Source organism: Lontra canadensis, unplaced genomic scaffold, assembly GCF_010015895.1.
Source record: "Lontra canadensis isolate GAN:19392208 unplaced genomic scaffold, GSC_riverotter_1.0 scaffold1, whole genome shotgun sequence".
Lineage (NCBI taxonomy): Eukaryota > Metazoa > Chordata > Mammalia > Carnivora > Mustelidae > Lontra > Lontra canadensis.
The window spans coordinates 29,106,300-29,120,342 of NW_022630995.1; the positions used below are offsets into that span (position 1 = coordinate 29,106,300).

General features: G+C 39.5%; 1 protein-coding gene across 2 annotated transcripts in view; it reads left to right on the forward strand.

The window, feature by feature from the left end:
* The first annotated feature begins 989 nt into the window (after positions 1 to 989).
* GABRA2 (gamma-aminobutyric acid type A receptor subunit alpha2) overlaps positions 990 to 14,043 on the forward strand; it is a 120,613-nt gene continuing 107,559 nt past the window's right edge. Inside the window, exons 1-3 of one of the 2 annotated variants that reach the window (XM_032852458.1) lie at positions 990 to 1,466; positions 2,532 to 2,609; positions 5,139 to 5,254. In XM_032852458.1, the coding sequence (XP_032708349.1) occupies positions 2,539 to 2,609; positions 5,139 to 5,254 (187 nt within the window). In that variant the 5' untranslated portion in view covers positions 990 to 1,466; positions 2,532 to 2,538. The remainder of the gene's footprint in view (positions 1,467 to 2,531; positions 2,610 to 5,138; positions 5,255 to 14,043) is intronic. The other variant, XM_032852449.1, reaches the window with a different exon arrangement.

A 14,043-nucleotide genomic window follows, 5' to 3' on the forward strand; every position in this document is an offset into this window, starting at 1 on the left:
CTGTCTTATGTGCAGTACAAAAAGGAAAATGTCTTTCTCTCTTTTTTCTTCTCTTTCTGTTCAAGTTGCACGTTTGGATTTTATCGCCTCAGATAAAACAGAAGAGAAATGAGACAGATCAAACACAATACTGAAAGTGTACTATGGGAATGGAATTACAACAGGTCCTTTTACCAGTAAAAGCCTTATAGGGGGGAAACCTCAAACCCTCCTAGACTACATCTCCTCTCCGCGCAACCCCCGCCCCTTAGCCCCTCCCCAAGAATTGCAGAGGTAGAAGTACAGAATGTACCTTTCTTGCTGGCGTGGGGTGGGGTGGGTGCGGGGGCGTGGAATGTAAACTTTTTTAGAGCTTTGTTGATTGAGTTTGATCATCACGTAGGGAGGACGCCCGTGAAAAGATGTTGGGAAAAAGAATTGCCCAGAATGAGCCGGAGGTTTCCCAAGGTGCATAATCTGCAAATGGACTTTACTGACCCGCTGGAGGGAGGTCTCCAGCCGTCAGAGCTTTGAGGGAAATGGGTCCTGATTGCAGAAGTGTGAAGGAATGAGTGGTATATCAAGACGGCCCAGGAAATCAAAGAAACTTCCTGCTGTCTGACTCCACGCAACATGCGCTGAACTTGATCCTGCGTGGATGCGCCGATGACTAAGTAGAGGCTGATTAGAGTCCCCTCGCCCTCCAGCGGGAGTGGTACCTCTTTACCTCTGCTCAGCAGCCACGTCGCTCCGGAGCCAGGGGATGTTGGGGGGCGGGCAGCAGGGCGAGGTCCCTGGGATCTAGGGCGTCACACACACTCTGCGTTCCCGACTCCGCACCAACACCCACTGGCAGCTCCCCCCCCCACCCCGCCCCGCCCCGCCAAAGGAACCTCGTGTCCTCGGGGGAGCCCCGGCGGGCGGCCGCGGGGAGCAGTCCGGGGCGGCGCGTGGGCTCCGCTCCTCCGGCGGGGCGTGGGCGCGGAGAGCAGCGCTCGGGGCGCGCCGGGGAGCTTGCCGCCGCCGGGGGCTGTGCCGCTGCAGGTGCCCAACGCGGGGCGGGTTGTTACCCCGGATCCGGGCGGGTGTGGGGGTCCCTGCGTTCCCGGGAACCTCGTTAGCCCTCCTCCCGGGCCTGGCTCCTCCTCCTCCAGGCGTGGGGCTCGTGCCCGCCACAGCCTGCGCGCACCGCGCCTCGGCTCGCGTCCCCCCACCCCGCCCGCTCCTGCCAACGCTTCCCCTCCTCCTCTTCCTCCTCCTCCGCCCATCAGCGCCACTACGGACGCCTGTGCCTCCATCTACTCCTCGCACGGCGGCCGCCGCTCTCCGCGCTCCCCTCCGGCTGCCACCAGCCCATCGCTCCCCGCTCGCTCGGCCGCTGCAGTCGCTCTCTCTCACTCGCGCTCTCTCTCGCTCTCCCTCAAGTTTCCTATCTGCTCAGATCAGGGCACAGGGAGGAAAATACGCGATTCTGCTTGCTGTTTCAGGTAAGGTCGCACACGTCGGTCCCAGCAGGAACCCCCTCCCGTTTGCCTTTGCCTTCGGGGCATGCCTCGTCTCCCCCGCCCCACTCTCCCATGCTCCCTGAAACCCCGGAGGGTCAGGTCTCCTACTCCTCCCCGGCACATTTTATAAAAAATAATTTCGACACTCCTCACCAGAAGCTTATCTGCAACTACAGTAAGAGCCGAGGCGCACGGTCGCGCGGCCGGCAGGCAGGCAGCGCGTTAGCCTGGCTCTGTTGCAGTCTTCAACTTTGCACACTGAGCTCGCCGCTGCCTCCCGGCCGCGGCTGGATCCCGGAGCCTCGCGCCCCTGCTCCGGCTGTGGTCCTCGGCTCGGAACAGCTGTCAAACGCGTCGTTTCGCCGCGGTTGATCCCAACCCGGCCGCCTCCAAGACGTGGTCTTGGGCAAACTGTGCCGGGGCAGGAAGGGAGGTTCTTTTCTTTTCTTTTATATTATTTTAGAGGGAGGGAAGAAGGGAAGACGTGAGGACCGCAGCACACCGTGATGAAAAGAATAATGGAAAAAGTGGGCTGGCCCCCCCTGGCTTTTCCCGCTGAGGTTGCGGGGGTGGTCTTGGCAGCCGAGGTTGTGGCACCAAGTACCCATCTCTCCTCCCCCTTTGCACTCTCCCCTCTGACCCATTCTCTTCTGTAGCTCTTATGTCAGTTCAGGGTCCCGCGTGTTGTTATTACGTGTGTGTGAGCACAAAACAGTTTGCTGACGATGGGGCTGGGGAAGTTCCTGGCAGAGCAAAGTCTGATTATTTGGTCATCTTGCTGTCAAGAGAGGAGAAAAAAAAAAAAAAAAAAAAAAAAAAAAAAAAAAAAAAAAAAAAAAAAGAAAGAAAGAAAGGAAAGACAAGACAATCCCCCCCACCACCTCCACTCTCACCCCCTATCATCACACCCTACACTTGCTCCTTTGGAATAATTCTATAGCCTTAACTCCAATTCTCAGTTTAATTGACATTCTTTGGGGCTATTTGGATGGTGGAACTGAATGTCATTTTAAGTGTATTTTATTTTTCTTCCATGGCTTTACAAAGAGCGGCAATGAAGACGAAATTAAATACCTACAACGTGCAGTTGCTCCTTCTTGTTTTCTTGGTGTGGGACCCAGCCAGGTGAGACATTTATTTATTGTATTCCACTTTTTGAATTCAGGGTAAACGGTGTGTTTCTTGAATGCTATCAGTGCTGAGGTAGCCTTTGAGAAGCTGAAGTATTTTGAAGAGTCAATTCCAATGAAAAAAGGTTGTATCAGGAAATTGAACTATGGAGTGGCAGAGGCTGTAAAAAGTTCACTGCTTCTTGTTTTTAGTGATACAATATGAAAGTGATCAGAAACATTTTCTTAAAAAGAAAAAATCTGCAAAAAAAAAAAAGACATCTTTTGAATTGCATATTCTTGCAAGGAATTGAAGTGGTTAAGTTATAATAACACCAAGATTCAGTAAAATAGCCAACAGTTTTTCTTTAAGCCAAACGGAAAAGCACAAGCTAAAATGATTTGATTAGTTAATTTATTTTTTCTTCCTTCTTTCTTTTCTTCTTTCTTTCTTTCACCTTTTTTTTAATGGTCTTGATTCTTTTGGTCAACATAGAAAACCCAAAGGATGTGTGAGTTTTTAACCTCTAGGTGGAGGTAGTATACAACTTCACAATCACAATAAAACAAAAGCTTGATTTATTAATCAACTCCTCATATTATTGATTTAGAGATCTTTTATTTCTAAAATGGTTACTGCCATAAACAGTACTTATTTTAAACATGTAACTAATTTTGTTTTGCCTATGTTCTACAAACATGACATTAATTTTTATTGCTTTCAATAACATCATCTTAAATATATTCTTTTCTGATTTTTATCATCACTGGGTATTTTTATTTACTGTCTAAATTTAGGATATGATTTTCAAAATATTAGAGGACTTGAAATGTAAGAGTTATAAGAATGTTCATGTAACCATTCCTTTAAAAAATAATGTCTTTATTATATTTATTTCCTTTTTAATTTTTCATTTTCCTGTCCAAGTAATTGTCAAAGTATGAAAATACTTTCTAGAATTAAGAAGCAATCTCTTCATAAGGCTTGTTTTTAATTGGAAAATAGCTCCTCATTTAACATCTTAATATTGAATTTAGAAAAAGAATATGACATGTGATCAAATAACACTTTTCATTGAAAACCTCTATGTGGAACTTTATGATTAACGTAATTATTGGTTTTAAAATTAGCTTAAGGTAATATAGAAACTTTTGATGCTGGAGTTTTGGTGAACTAATTTCCTTACATAATTTTTAAATGTTTACCTTTATACCAGTGTTCTAATGTTTTCTCTGCCCTCAAGACAATATTTGTTTGAAGTTGATTACCAATTTTTTTAATGTATCATGACTATTTTTATTTACTGGCTATGTAGTGATTTAAATGCAAATGGACTCTGTCAGTGATATTTTATACACTACACCTTGAATGCAATTACATATAATCTTTGATTTGAAAGGAGTGAACACACCATGGCCAGTTAATAATCATTGAAGATCCTCAGGGCTTAACCATATTTCCCTCTACTAGTTTTCTGTTCTATATTTGACCAGTAATGCTCATGCCAGTATTTTATTCTATTATATAAATGATTCTTTTTTTGGGCCAGTAATTTAAATCTCTGAATCATTCAAGGGGGGGAAAAATGGCAGTGAAAAGGGACATTCTGTTTTATGCATCCAGTTGCTTCTGCACCAAATTGCTGGATGTCACAAAATCAGGTCTCTGGCTTTCTGATAGAGAAATAATGGAGAAAATCACTGTTTCTAACCCTTTTCTGGCTATATTTTAAGACCATTTGCTCTTTCCGCAAATTTGTCACACACACACACAAAAGTAGCGAGGCATTTTAATTTTTAGGCAATCCCTGTCGCTCTCCTCAGAGACCAGTCAGGAGGGGTACTCCTCCAAGGCTCTCTGCAGCCCTGTGTGTGTGTGTTCCTGTTCCTTTCAGAGCCCACCTCCACCGCCTGGCTACCGTGAAGCCTGGAATACAGCCAGTGGAGTTTCCCTGATGTCTATATTGCACTTGGCCATTGGGTGGAGGTATACCCAAAGTAAGAAAGTAATCGTGGTTTAAAAGAGAAAAATGGCATAAAGAAAAAAAAAAAAGGCATTTATGAGGAAGATAGAGAAATTTTCTGCCTCTGAAGAGGTGATTTATTTTCCAATTAATATTCAGAGCACTGAAATATTATTTTAGGAATCATTTTGGTTATTGTACCTTTCTTAATGCAGAATAATAGTACTAATAGTGTCTGCATGTAGTCATCTACAGTTATATTCTAGGGGATGACTTTTAGAAAAAAAAATGAATATTCTACACCGAATGCTAAGTGATAGAAACCTAAAATAATTTTGACATCAAACTTTCTGATAATCTAGTCTTTAGTGTCCATTTTCAACAGCACGTTTATCTCCTCCACAGGTACGCTGGTATCTATAGAAGTGATAAAAGGAGAAAAGGGGTGACCCTAATAACTTAGAGAGACTTAAAATTCAAACCAAGCAAGAAAAGCATGTTGACACTTGTACAACACACATATGTATATGTGAATGTGTGTGTGTATGTATATATATCAGTTTGTAAAATTATCTGTTTAGGTTGGTGCTGGCTAACATCCAAGAAGATGAGGCTAAAAATAACATTACCATCTTTACAAGAATTCTAGACAGACTTCTGGATGGTTACGATAATCGGCTTAGACCAGGACTGGGAGGTAAAAGTAGTTTTACTTTTTTTAAACTCTCACAAAATAATGCTTTTAAATGTCAGGGGTAAAGTTCATATTCTAATACATTTCATATATGAATGCATGTATTAAAAATCGTAAATAGTAGTAAGTTATATGAAGTAAATATTATCTGGGAATCCTTTTATGCACATACAAGGTATTTAACATATTTTTTAAGAATGCCTAAAGTCATATAGAGTCCAGACTTCCTGCATGAAAAGTTCTTAAATTAGTTTATTTCTAATAGCTAAGTTTTTCAAACTTAAAGTACATTAAAATGAAACATTACTGGGAAGCTATGCTTGTATAGTATCTTCATATTTTACAGATGCCTATTTTCACAGCAGTATACGTAAGAAGAATTAAGAAACATTAAAAAACACATCTGGCTTGTATTTCAGCAAATACACAGTTTAGGATTTTATGATGATATTTCTTTACACATACATATGATATTTCTAAAATGTAGCACTGGTTGGGCATTCTTGAAAATTTCAAAGACATTTTAGCTATATATTAGCTGTACGCCTATATTTATTGGACTGTGACATAGTTTGATTTCAAATTTAAATACTGATTTTCAACTCAGAAAAGAAAATCTGTCTTTATGAAGAATTAGCCTTGGCTAAAATGTTAGTTTTTTTAATATGTTAAATTTTAATTATCCTCTAATTATCCTTAGCTAGGTAAGGAGATTAGGTGAAGGCAAAGTAGATGTATAATTCCTAAAGGATTCTGAATCAAAATATTATTACTCATCAATTATAACAGGAGCTATATATCTCCATACACACATTTATCACATGTGTGTTATACTTATTTGGATGTTTAGTTTAACCATTTATTAAAAATTAAGAAAAAATAGTTGAACAATTGATACTAATCAAAGATTTATATAGTTAGGTTATTACTGGCAACTTCGTAATATGAAATTGCTGATAAAGATGTGCATTGACTAAATGCCTAGACGTTTATGTAAATACTTTCTTTGAAAAATGTAGGTGGTGGTTAATGCTATGTATATTTGCCATTGTATAGTTTGGAGAGTCCAGGAGTCAGAAAAAGTCAGAAAGGACCCAACTTGCTAAATAATATGCCGTTTAATGCTGTTAGTTTTTACTAGAATCCCTGAGAGTTATCGCTCGCTTTAAAAGAAGTACAGGGAGCAGTAATACTCAGAAATATGGCCCATTCTATCATTCAGAGCAAAGTCAATTGTTTAATACACACTTAGTTTTTTGAAAGGAAAAACTAAAAGAAAAATAATATTTCTTTAGTAGTTAATATTTCTAAAGAACATGAATATAAGGAATCACACTCAATGTTAGCATATGACAATGAGCTATTGCCACACTTACGTGGTAGAAGTATGCCCAGCACACATCTGTCATAATTCATGATGGTGGTTTAAGAGGTAGATTGCCGTAAGGCAGATATTTTTCCTAAATCATAGATTTTATTTCTTAAAATAAATAATATACTGTCAAAAATCTTAATATTTGAGGTAAACCTTGGGTTCTGTATCTGTGAGTTTTTAGAGGAAATATCTACACTGTGGGTGTGGGGCCAGGAGGGGTAGAATCTGCCTGTTTCAGGACGTGGGTCTTGCTAGTTAGCGCTCAAATTTCTTTTGTGATATCTCCTACATTCCTTTTTACTTCCATTGTCACCACTCAAATATGGACCCTTGTCACTCTATTATTTGGGTTAAATGGCTCTTCTTTCGTGTCTTCCTTCCCCATTCCTTCTCTGATATTGTACACTTGTTAATATTTCCCAATCAGATTAGTTTTCTTTTATTCTTTTTTTTTTTTGAAGATTTTATTTATTTATTTGACAGAGATCACAAGTAGGCAGAGAGGCAGGCAGAGAAGAGAGGAGAAAACAAGCTCCCCGTGGAGTAGAGAGCCCGATGCGGGGTTCGATCCCAGGACCCTGGGATCATGACCTGAGCCTAAGGCAGAGGCTTTAACCCACTGAGCCACCCAGGCGACCCTGTTTTCTTTTATTCTTACAATGCTTTCCACATACCCCTCTCTCTTCTTGATCATGTACCTTCAATGTACCTTCATGTACCTTCATGTACCTTCAATGTACCTTCAATGGCTCTTTGCCTTCGGTAGGTGGCAGGAGTAGAAGAAGGAATACAGGCCTTGGAGGCAGATAAATCTAGGTGGAATTTCACTTCCATCCACACACAAAGCTGTGTCTTGGCCAGATAATTTCTGTTTCCTTTTATTTAAAGCGGTCATCATATATCTACCTTTCTGCGTTATAAGGTTGTTGAGAGGGTTATAGAAACAAAAAGTGTGTATGAAACTGGTGCCACGTAGTAGTGTTTCAGCAAAAGCGAGTTCCTCCCTCTTCCCTTAGAGTCCTAATTTGCCAGTCGAGGTTTTCTCCGTTCTATTTCCCGGACTTCGTTTCTATTTTGTCTCTCATTCATCCTGTACTTCAATCGCATTTGTTCACTTTCTCTTGATAATCTATTCCTATCTGCTCCCTCGGCCTTGGGTCCAATTATTTCCTCTCATTGGAAGTATTTTTCTCATCCTCTCTGATGATTGAAACCTTTCTTTTTCTATAAAGACCACCTCAACCCTGGTCCTCTAGTAAAGATCTTTCTTAACTGAATTGAAGCACCCAGATTCAATTTTCTCTCTGTTGAATTTCTCCAGCGGTTGTTGGCTCTGTATCTCATTTGGAACTTGTTATGTGCTAGCTTGGATTATTTATTATCTTTTTGTGTGTCCCTTGTTACCTTAACAAGATTGTAAACTCACTGAGGCAAGATATTGTATCATAAATCTTCTGTGCTCTCAGCAGCTACGTATCGATTTGCATATTGGGGCTATCAAATAAATGTTGATTGGTTGCTTAACTTTTCTAGGACCAGTTAATCATCTGAAAAATGGGGCTATTCATATTTAGCTGAACTTTTAGTTAGAATTGTTGAGGTGATGTGTCAGGCATCATGCTGCAGGATAGTAGTGTCTTAGTGAAGACCTACCTAACTTTAGGTTTTGGAGATTGAGGTAAAATCCCAGCTCTGGTACCCAGCAGTCATAGGACCTTTAAATACTCAGCCTCTCTGTGTCCACAGCTGTCACCTATAAAGTGTGATGACTCCTACTATTCTTAAAGCATTTGATGAATATGAAATACTATAATATATACAAAGAATATAGAACAGCGACTGGCATATAGTAGAGAGCTAATAAATAACGATACCTAGAAGACTTTCAAAAACTTTCTAAATGTACTGTTGTAAATTTAAATAATTATGATTACTTCTTAGCATCCCCAAATCTTAGCCTACATGTTCATATGTCATTTCAAATAGAAAGCCCAAGGAAATTACTTGCCTCATTATGTCCCAGAAATTAAAAAGAAGGAAAAAATGCATTTGATCCCATTTTAATATATCAAGCTGAACATCTCTGTTGATGAAAAATCTGGATAATTAATCTCAATTATTATTTTCTTTCCTTTATAACTTTATTGTAAATGAGTATGTAGGAAAGAGCAATCAGTTTTGGACTCTGAGTTAGAAAAATTGTTCATTTCACCTGGCTCTACCACTACTAGATTTTATCTGTAGCCAAGTTACTCAGGCATTCTCACCCTTGGTATTTTCTTTGGGAAAATGGCAATAATCATATTTTATCTTGAAAGGAGGATGACGAATTGAGATTCATATATATGAGAAGGATTATATAATACACTGAGTGATAAAATTTTAAGATATTTTATGATTAATAATAGTGTCTCTTTAAAATTTAAGTTAACATCATGCCACTCAACTGCTCAAAATTCTGCAGTCATTCCTACTTCATTCAGAATAAAAATCATGCTCCTTGTGGTGGTCTCCAAGGCCCTGCATGGTCTGTCTCCTTATTCTTTGACCTCACCTCACATAACCCACCTTTTGCTAACACTGCTGCAGTCACATTGGCTTCCTTTCTGTTCTTTGAACGCACCAGGATACTCCTTAGGGCTTTTTTCCGGGCTGTTCCCTCTTCCCTGGGTGTCATTTGACCTCACTTTCTCAATGAGGCTTACCTTGACCAACCAGGTAAATACTATAATCTATCTGCCTCTTAATAATTCTGATCCCACTTACACAGTTTCATTTTTTTTCTTTTTTTTTTCTTAGTACTTAGTATCCTTTAATATCTAAGATAATTTATTTCTATATCACTATTATGTTGATTGCTTACTTGTGTCTCTTTTTTGCTAGAATGTAGGCTCATTGAAGTCAGGGATTGGTGTCTGTTTTGTTGCTCGATTGACTGATGCATCGTTTATCCCAAGCATCTAGAACAGTACCTTGCAATAGTAAGCTCCCGGATCTTTCTGGATTGAATTATAATTTATTCCTTTATATTATTTTATTTTATTTTATTTTATTTTATTTATTTTTACTGTACTATCATGAAAAGAGTTGACTATAGAACTTAACCTGATCCTTTAATCAGTGGAGCAGTTATCATTTAATTAAAACACTGGCCTTCCACTGTTAGCATCAGCATATTTTAGGCTGACATCTTGGCGAATTAGAGCTATTATTACACCAGTTACTCAAATCCTGACTTAATGTCAGCTGTGATTCTGCCTTGAACTGTGTGATTTGGGGTGATTCATTTATCCTATCTGTGACTTAATTTACTCATCTGTGAAGTGGCAGGAGAGGATCTACTTATTCTATTTATATTTCACAAGGATATGATGAGGTTAAAGTAAATTAAAATTCTTGAGAAAGCATAATGAGACATGCAATTGATAAGTGTTAGTATTGTCAGGAATATGAAGAAAATTCTTCTAGAAGAACATCTTAGGAGGTAGTGCCCTTTGAAAACATGCCAGGAAAATACTGGTAGGTCTTGTGCATTTGGTAGGCTTCCTTCTTGGTGAGCCTGGAAACCTGAGATGGGCTTGTCCTGATATGTTATCTACCAAGACCATGCATTTAGATTAGCTAGAACTAATAACTGAATTAATTTTTCCTCTTGTCTTCATTTTAGTCATTAGAGCTAACAACTTGGAGACCACACATGGGTTTTTATATTCCTTAGGAGGCTTTCAAATTATTAACTGAATAAAAAGAGCAGCATTTGTTTTTTGGACCAATTTTATGGGGTCATTGGAAAAACGAATGTGTAGACAGGCCTCGTACATTTATGACAGCTAACATCCACAATGCTGAACAGTGACAACTGTTAGAAATGACAAGGCTTGGTATCTAAATTATAGATTCAATCTGGAAAATCTAGATTGAGTACCATGCTTAACTACATTTGGAAAAGCTGTTTTGAGGAGGTTGTCCAGATAGATTTTTTCTTCCTTCCATGCTCTTGTTTTATACTCTGAAACCTTGAAGAAACTTTATGCTTCAAACCATGAAAAATATGTCAGATCATAGGCTTAAGGTCTGAGGGTCAGTTTCCAACTTTGCTCTTAGATGTTTACCTTCAGTCTGTAGAGAGATGGATGACAACACGTTTCTATGAATTGCACGACTCTCAAATTTATAAAAATAAAACATAGGCTATTCAGTGGGATAAATTAATATAGAAAAATCTGATCTCTTCCACAACCTAAGGGGAATTCTGACCTCAAAATAACATCATATTACTTTATAAAGTAATGCTTGAGATCAGGGCCTCTGGATACCATCCCCTCTGGGTTTGAATTCTGCTGCAGCCATATGATAACTACAAAACTTTCATCATGCTACTCAATTTCTCTTTGCTTTGGTTTCTTTATTTGTAAAATGGGAGTAAAAATATGTGACTTATTGGTTTTCTGGGGATTTAAATTTTTTTTTGGGGGGAGGGACATCTAAATCCTTTGGATAGTGTATGGCAAGCAGAGTAGGGACTCCATACATGTAAGTGTTAATGCTATAGCTATTAAATGCAGTAGCAATAAAATGCAGTAGAAAGTACCACCCAGTGTTTCACTTCATGTATAAAAGCTTTGACTTCTTAAAAAATGATAAATTTGTAGTACACATAACCCAGTTTTATTTTATTTTTTTTTAATTTTACTTATTTATTTGAAATAGAGGGAAAGAGAAAGAAGGAGCATGGAGGAGGGGCAGAGGGAGAGGGAAAGAAATTTAAGCAGAGTCCATGCTGAGCGGGGAGCCTGAGTCGGGGCTCGATCTTAGGACCCTTGAGATTATGACCTGAGCTGAGACCAAGAGGATGCTTAACTGGCTGCACCACCCAGGCTCCCACATAACCCCCGTTTCAAAGAAAGGAGAGGTTGTATATTCCTTAGGCAGTCAGTATCATTTTGTGGACACCCCTTTTTATATGTACAGAATCTCTGGAAACAAAGCCGGTCACAAAAGAAGTATGACATATGTGTCGCTCTTTGTAATTATTACCATGACATGTAATAATGTGGCGTCGTCAGTTCATGGTAGTAAGTTAGCCTGTAGGAGAAAAGATCTAGTTACAGAATTAAACCTTACTATGTGATATTAATAGTGATTTTAGCGACATAAAACCGAAAGTGTGTCCATCAACCTTCCCTGGGATTGGGCTAGATATGTGAATGGCAAAAACTGGGTCTTGCAGCCACGGAGTATGGGTCCAATGCTTGATAGTGTGTTGTGAGGTGACAGGTGAGGGAGACATTGGGACTGAAAGAAAACAGGAAGAATAGTGTGAAATCTCTACATAGAATTGGAAGGAGGGAAGGGAAAAAGTGTGTGGCAAGATGAGCAGGAAAAGAGAGATTGAATGTTAAGAAGTTCTGGTCTCAGATAGAGGCAGCGTCAACTCCAGGTCTACGGCCTCCCCTTCTCTGTAAAGCTGTGATGTTTGGCATTCTGCTTCTCTTTCAGCAGCTGCGGTTGGGGCTGATGTACCCAGAGAGGCCTGAGGCAGATGAGAATATACTCCATTCCTTCCTGACTCAGCCTTCTGGGGTTCCCTACAGTGTCTGGTGTAGGATAGCCTTTAGAATAAGCTGTAGTTGGCAAACGAAGATTTCAGAGCCTTTTTATGCTCCTGGCCACCATGTTCTCCACCCATTTGAGTTTGCCTAAAGATACAGGGAAAGCTGCATCTGATTATTTCACGAGTGAGAAAATGCAAGTAAGTTGGGGAGATTTCACACGGGTGAGCAGCAGTGCTTTTGATAAAAGTGTCAAGGGTCATTATCATTTGTCACTTCCTGTCTATTTAAAATTACTTTGTGGGAGGCACAAAAAGTAAAAGGCAGAAAGGGGAGGCTAGAGACTCTGGGTCTGACCTCCAAAAATCAGTTCCTTTAGTTTTGTCTGGGACCTGTTGTATCTCTCTCTCTCTTCCATTGAAATAATATGGACTTCATCCCAGTGCGTGCTAGCTTAAGCTAGAAGCATGGTAACGTTAGGTACAGTTTTCTGGATTCTTTTTAATATTTTGAGGCAAGACTAAAGCATGTCCTAGCATTTCTGCACACCCTCTCTAACGCTGTGTTGCTTGTTCACTGCCCATCAGAGAACGGCATTAAGACAGGCTCTTTAGCTTGAGGTAGTTTTGCAGAATTCTTTCTCCATTTGCTATTTGAACTAGGTACATAGCTTGTGATTTATTTTATGGGAAAGGCAGACTGGATACATGGCAGCAAGGGTATGCATTAGAGTAGAAGGTGACACTTTCTTCACAAACAGCATCTCTCCAGCAGAATTCAAGATGACATCACTGAAAGGCATGACCAAGAGAATACTACTCATGTTTTCATAAACCATGCTAATGCTTTGTTTTCACCTTAAAACATACTTGGTTAGCTTCTTTTTTTTTTTTTTCTCTCAACCATTGCTTCTAGAAAAGCATTGCCCTCAGTCATATTCTGAGGGATTATTATTTTTACTTTTTCAGGCACAAGCATGCCTCACTCACTGTGTTTTCTCACTAGCATTTAAGCTCAGGTGCAATCGGCATTTCTCTTTTTACCTCCTTAACACAGTGGATAAATTGGACCATAGGTATGACGGATCCATTTGTTTCAGTGTTATTTTTTGATTGCTACAGCTCAATCATATTGTAGAAATCTATATTGGTAGTGGAGATGGCCAAGTGAACAGCTTGGCCAGTCAGCAATTCATTACTTTTCAATGTGTTAACAGGGAAAGAATCAAATTAAGTTATTCTCGTATTCTGTTTCCTAACACATGTCTATTGAAGGCTTATGATGTGCCAGACATTCTGCAGGATATAAAGATATACAGGATGCAATATTGGTCTCTGGTGGTTGAAGTCCCTCGGAGGACAGATAAGATAGATACACTATGATTCTCAAAATAACTTCAAATAATGCAACATGTGTTCCATTATAAGAACATGCTCTTGAAGTTTAGAGAAGAATTCATTTTTCTTGTACCACATAACTGGAGTTGGCCAAGTTCTGTATCTATAATCATGATTCGTGTATTCAACTATTTCTTATTAAGGACCAACTATTTGCTGAGTCTTATTTTAAATTCTGAAAATATTTTGATGACTAAGACCCGGACTTTGCAGAAATTCATATCACACCATATTTTAGTTCTTTCTGGCTTTCAAGTGGCCTAGACATTGTTTTTTTTTTTTTTTTTCTTTCCCTCCTTAATTAAAAATACCGTATAACCACCCTGTGTTTTCTTTATTGAACATTATTGATTGTTTTTACTCATAGTGGGAAGAGGGATTTTGGATATATTTACTGTCAGGCTGAGAAATTTATCTGTAAAGGAATATAACATCCAGAGAGCATGTCTTTTTGGGTGTGTAGCAGAA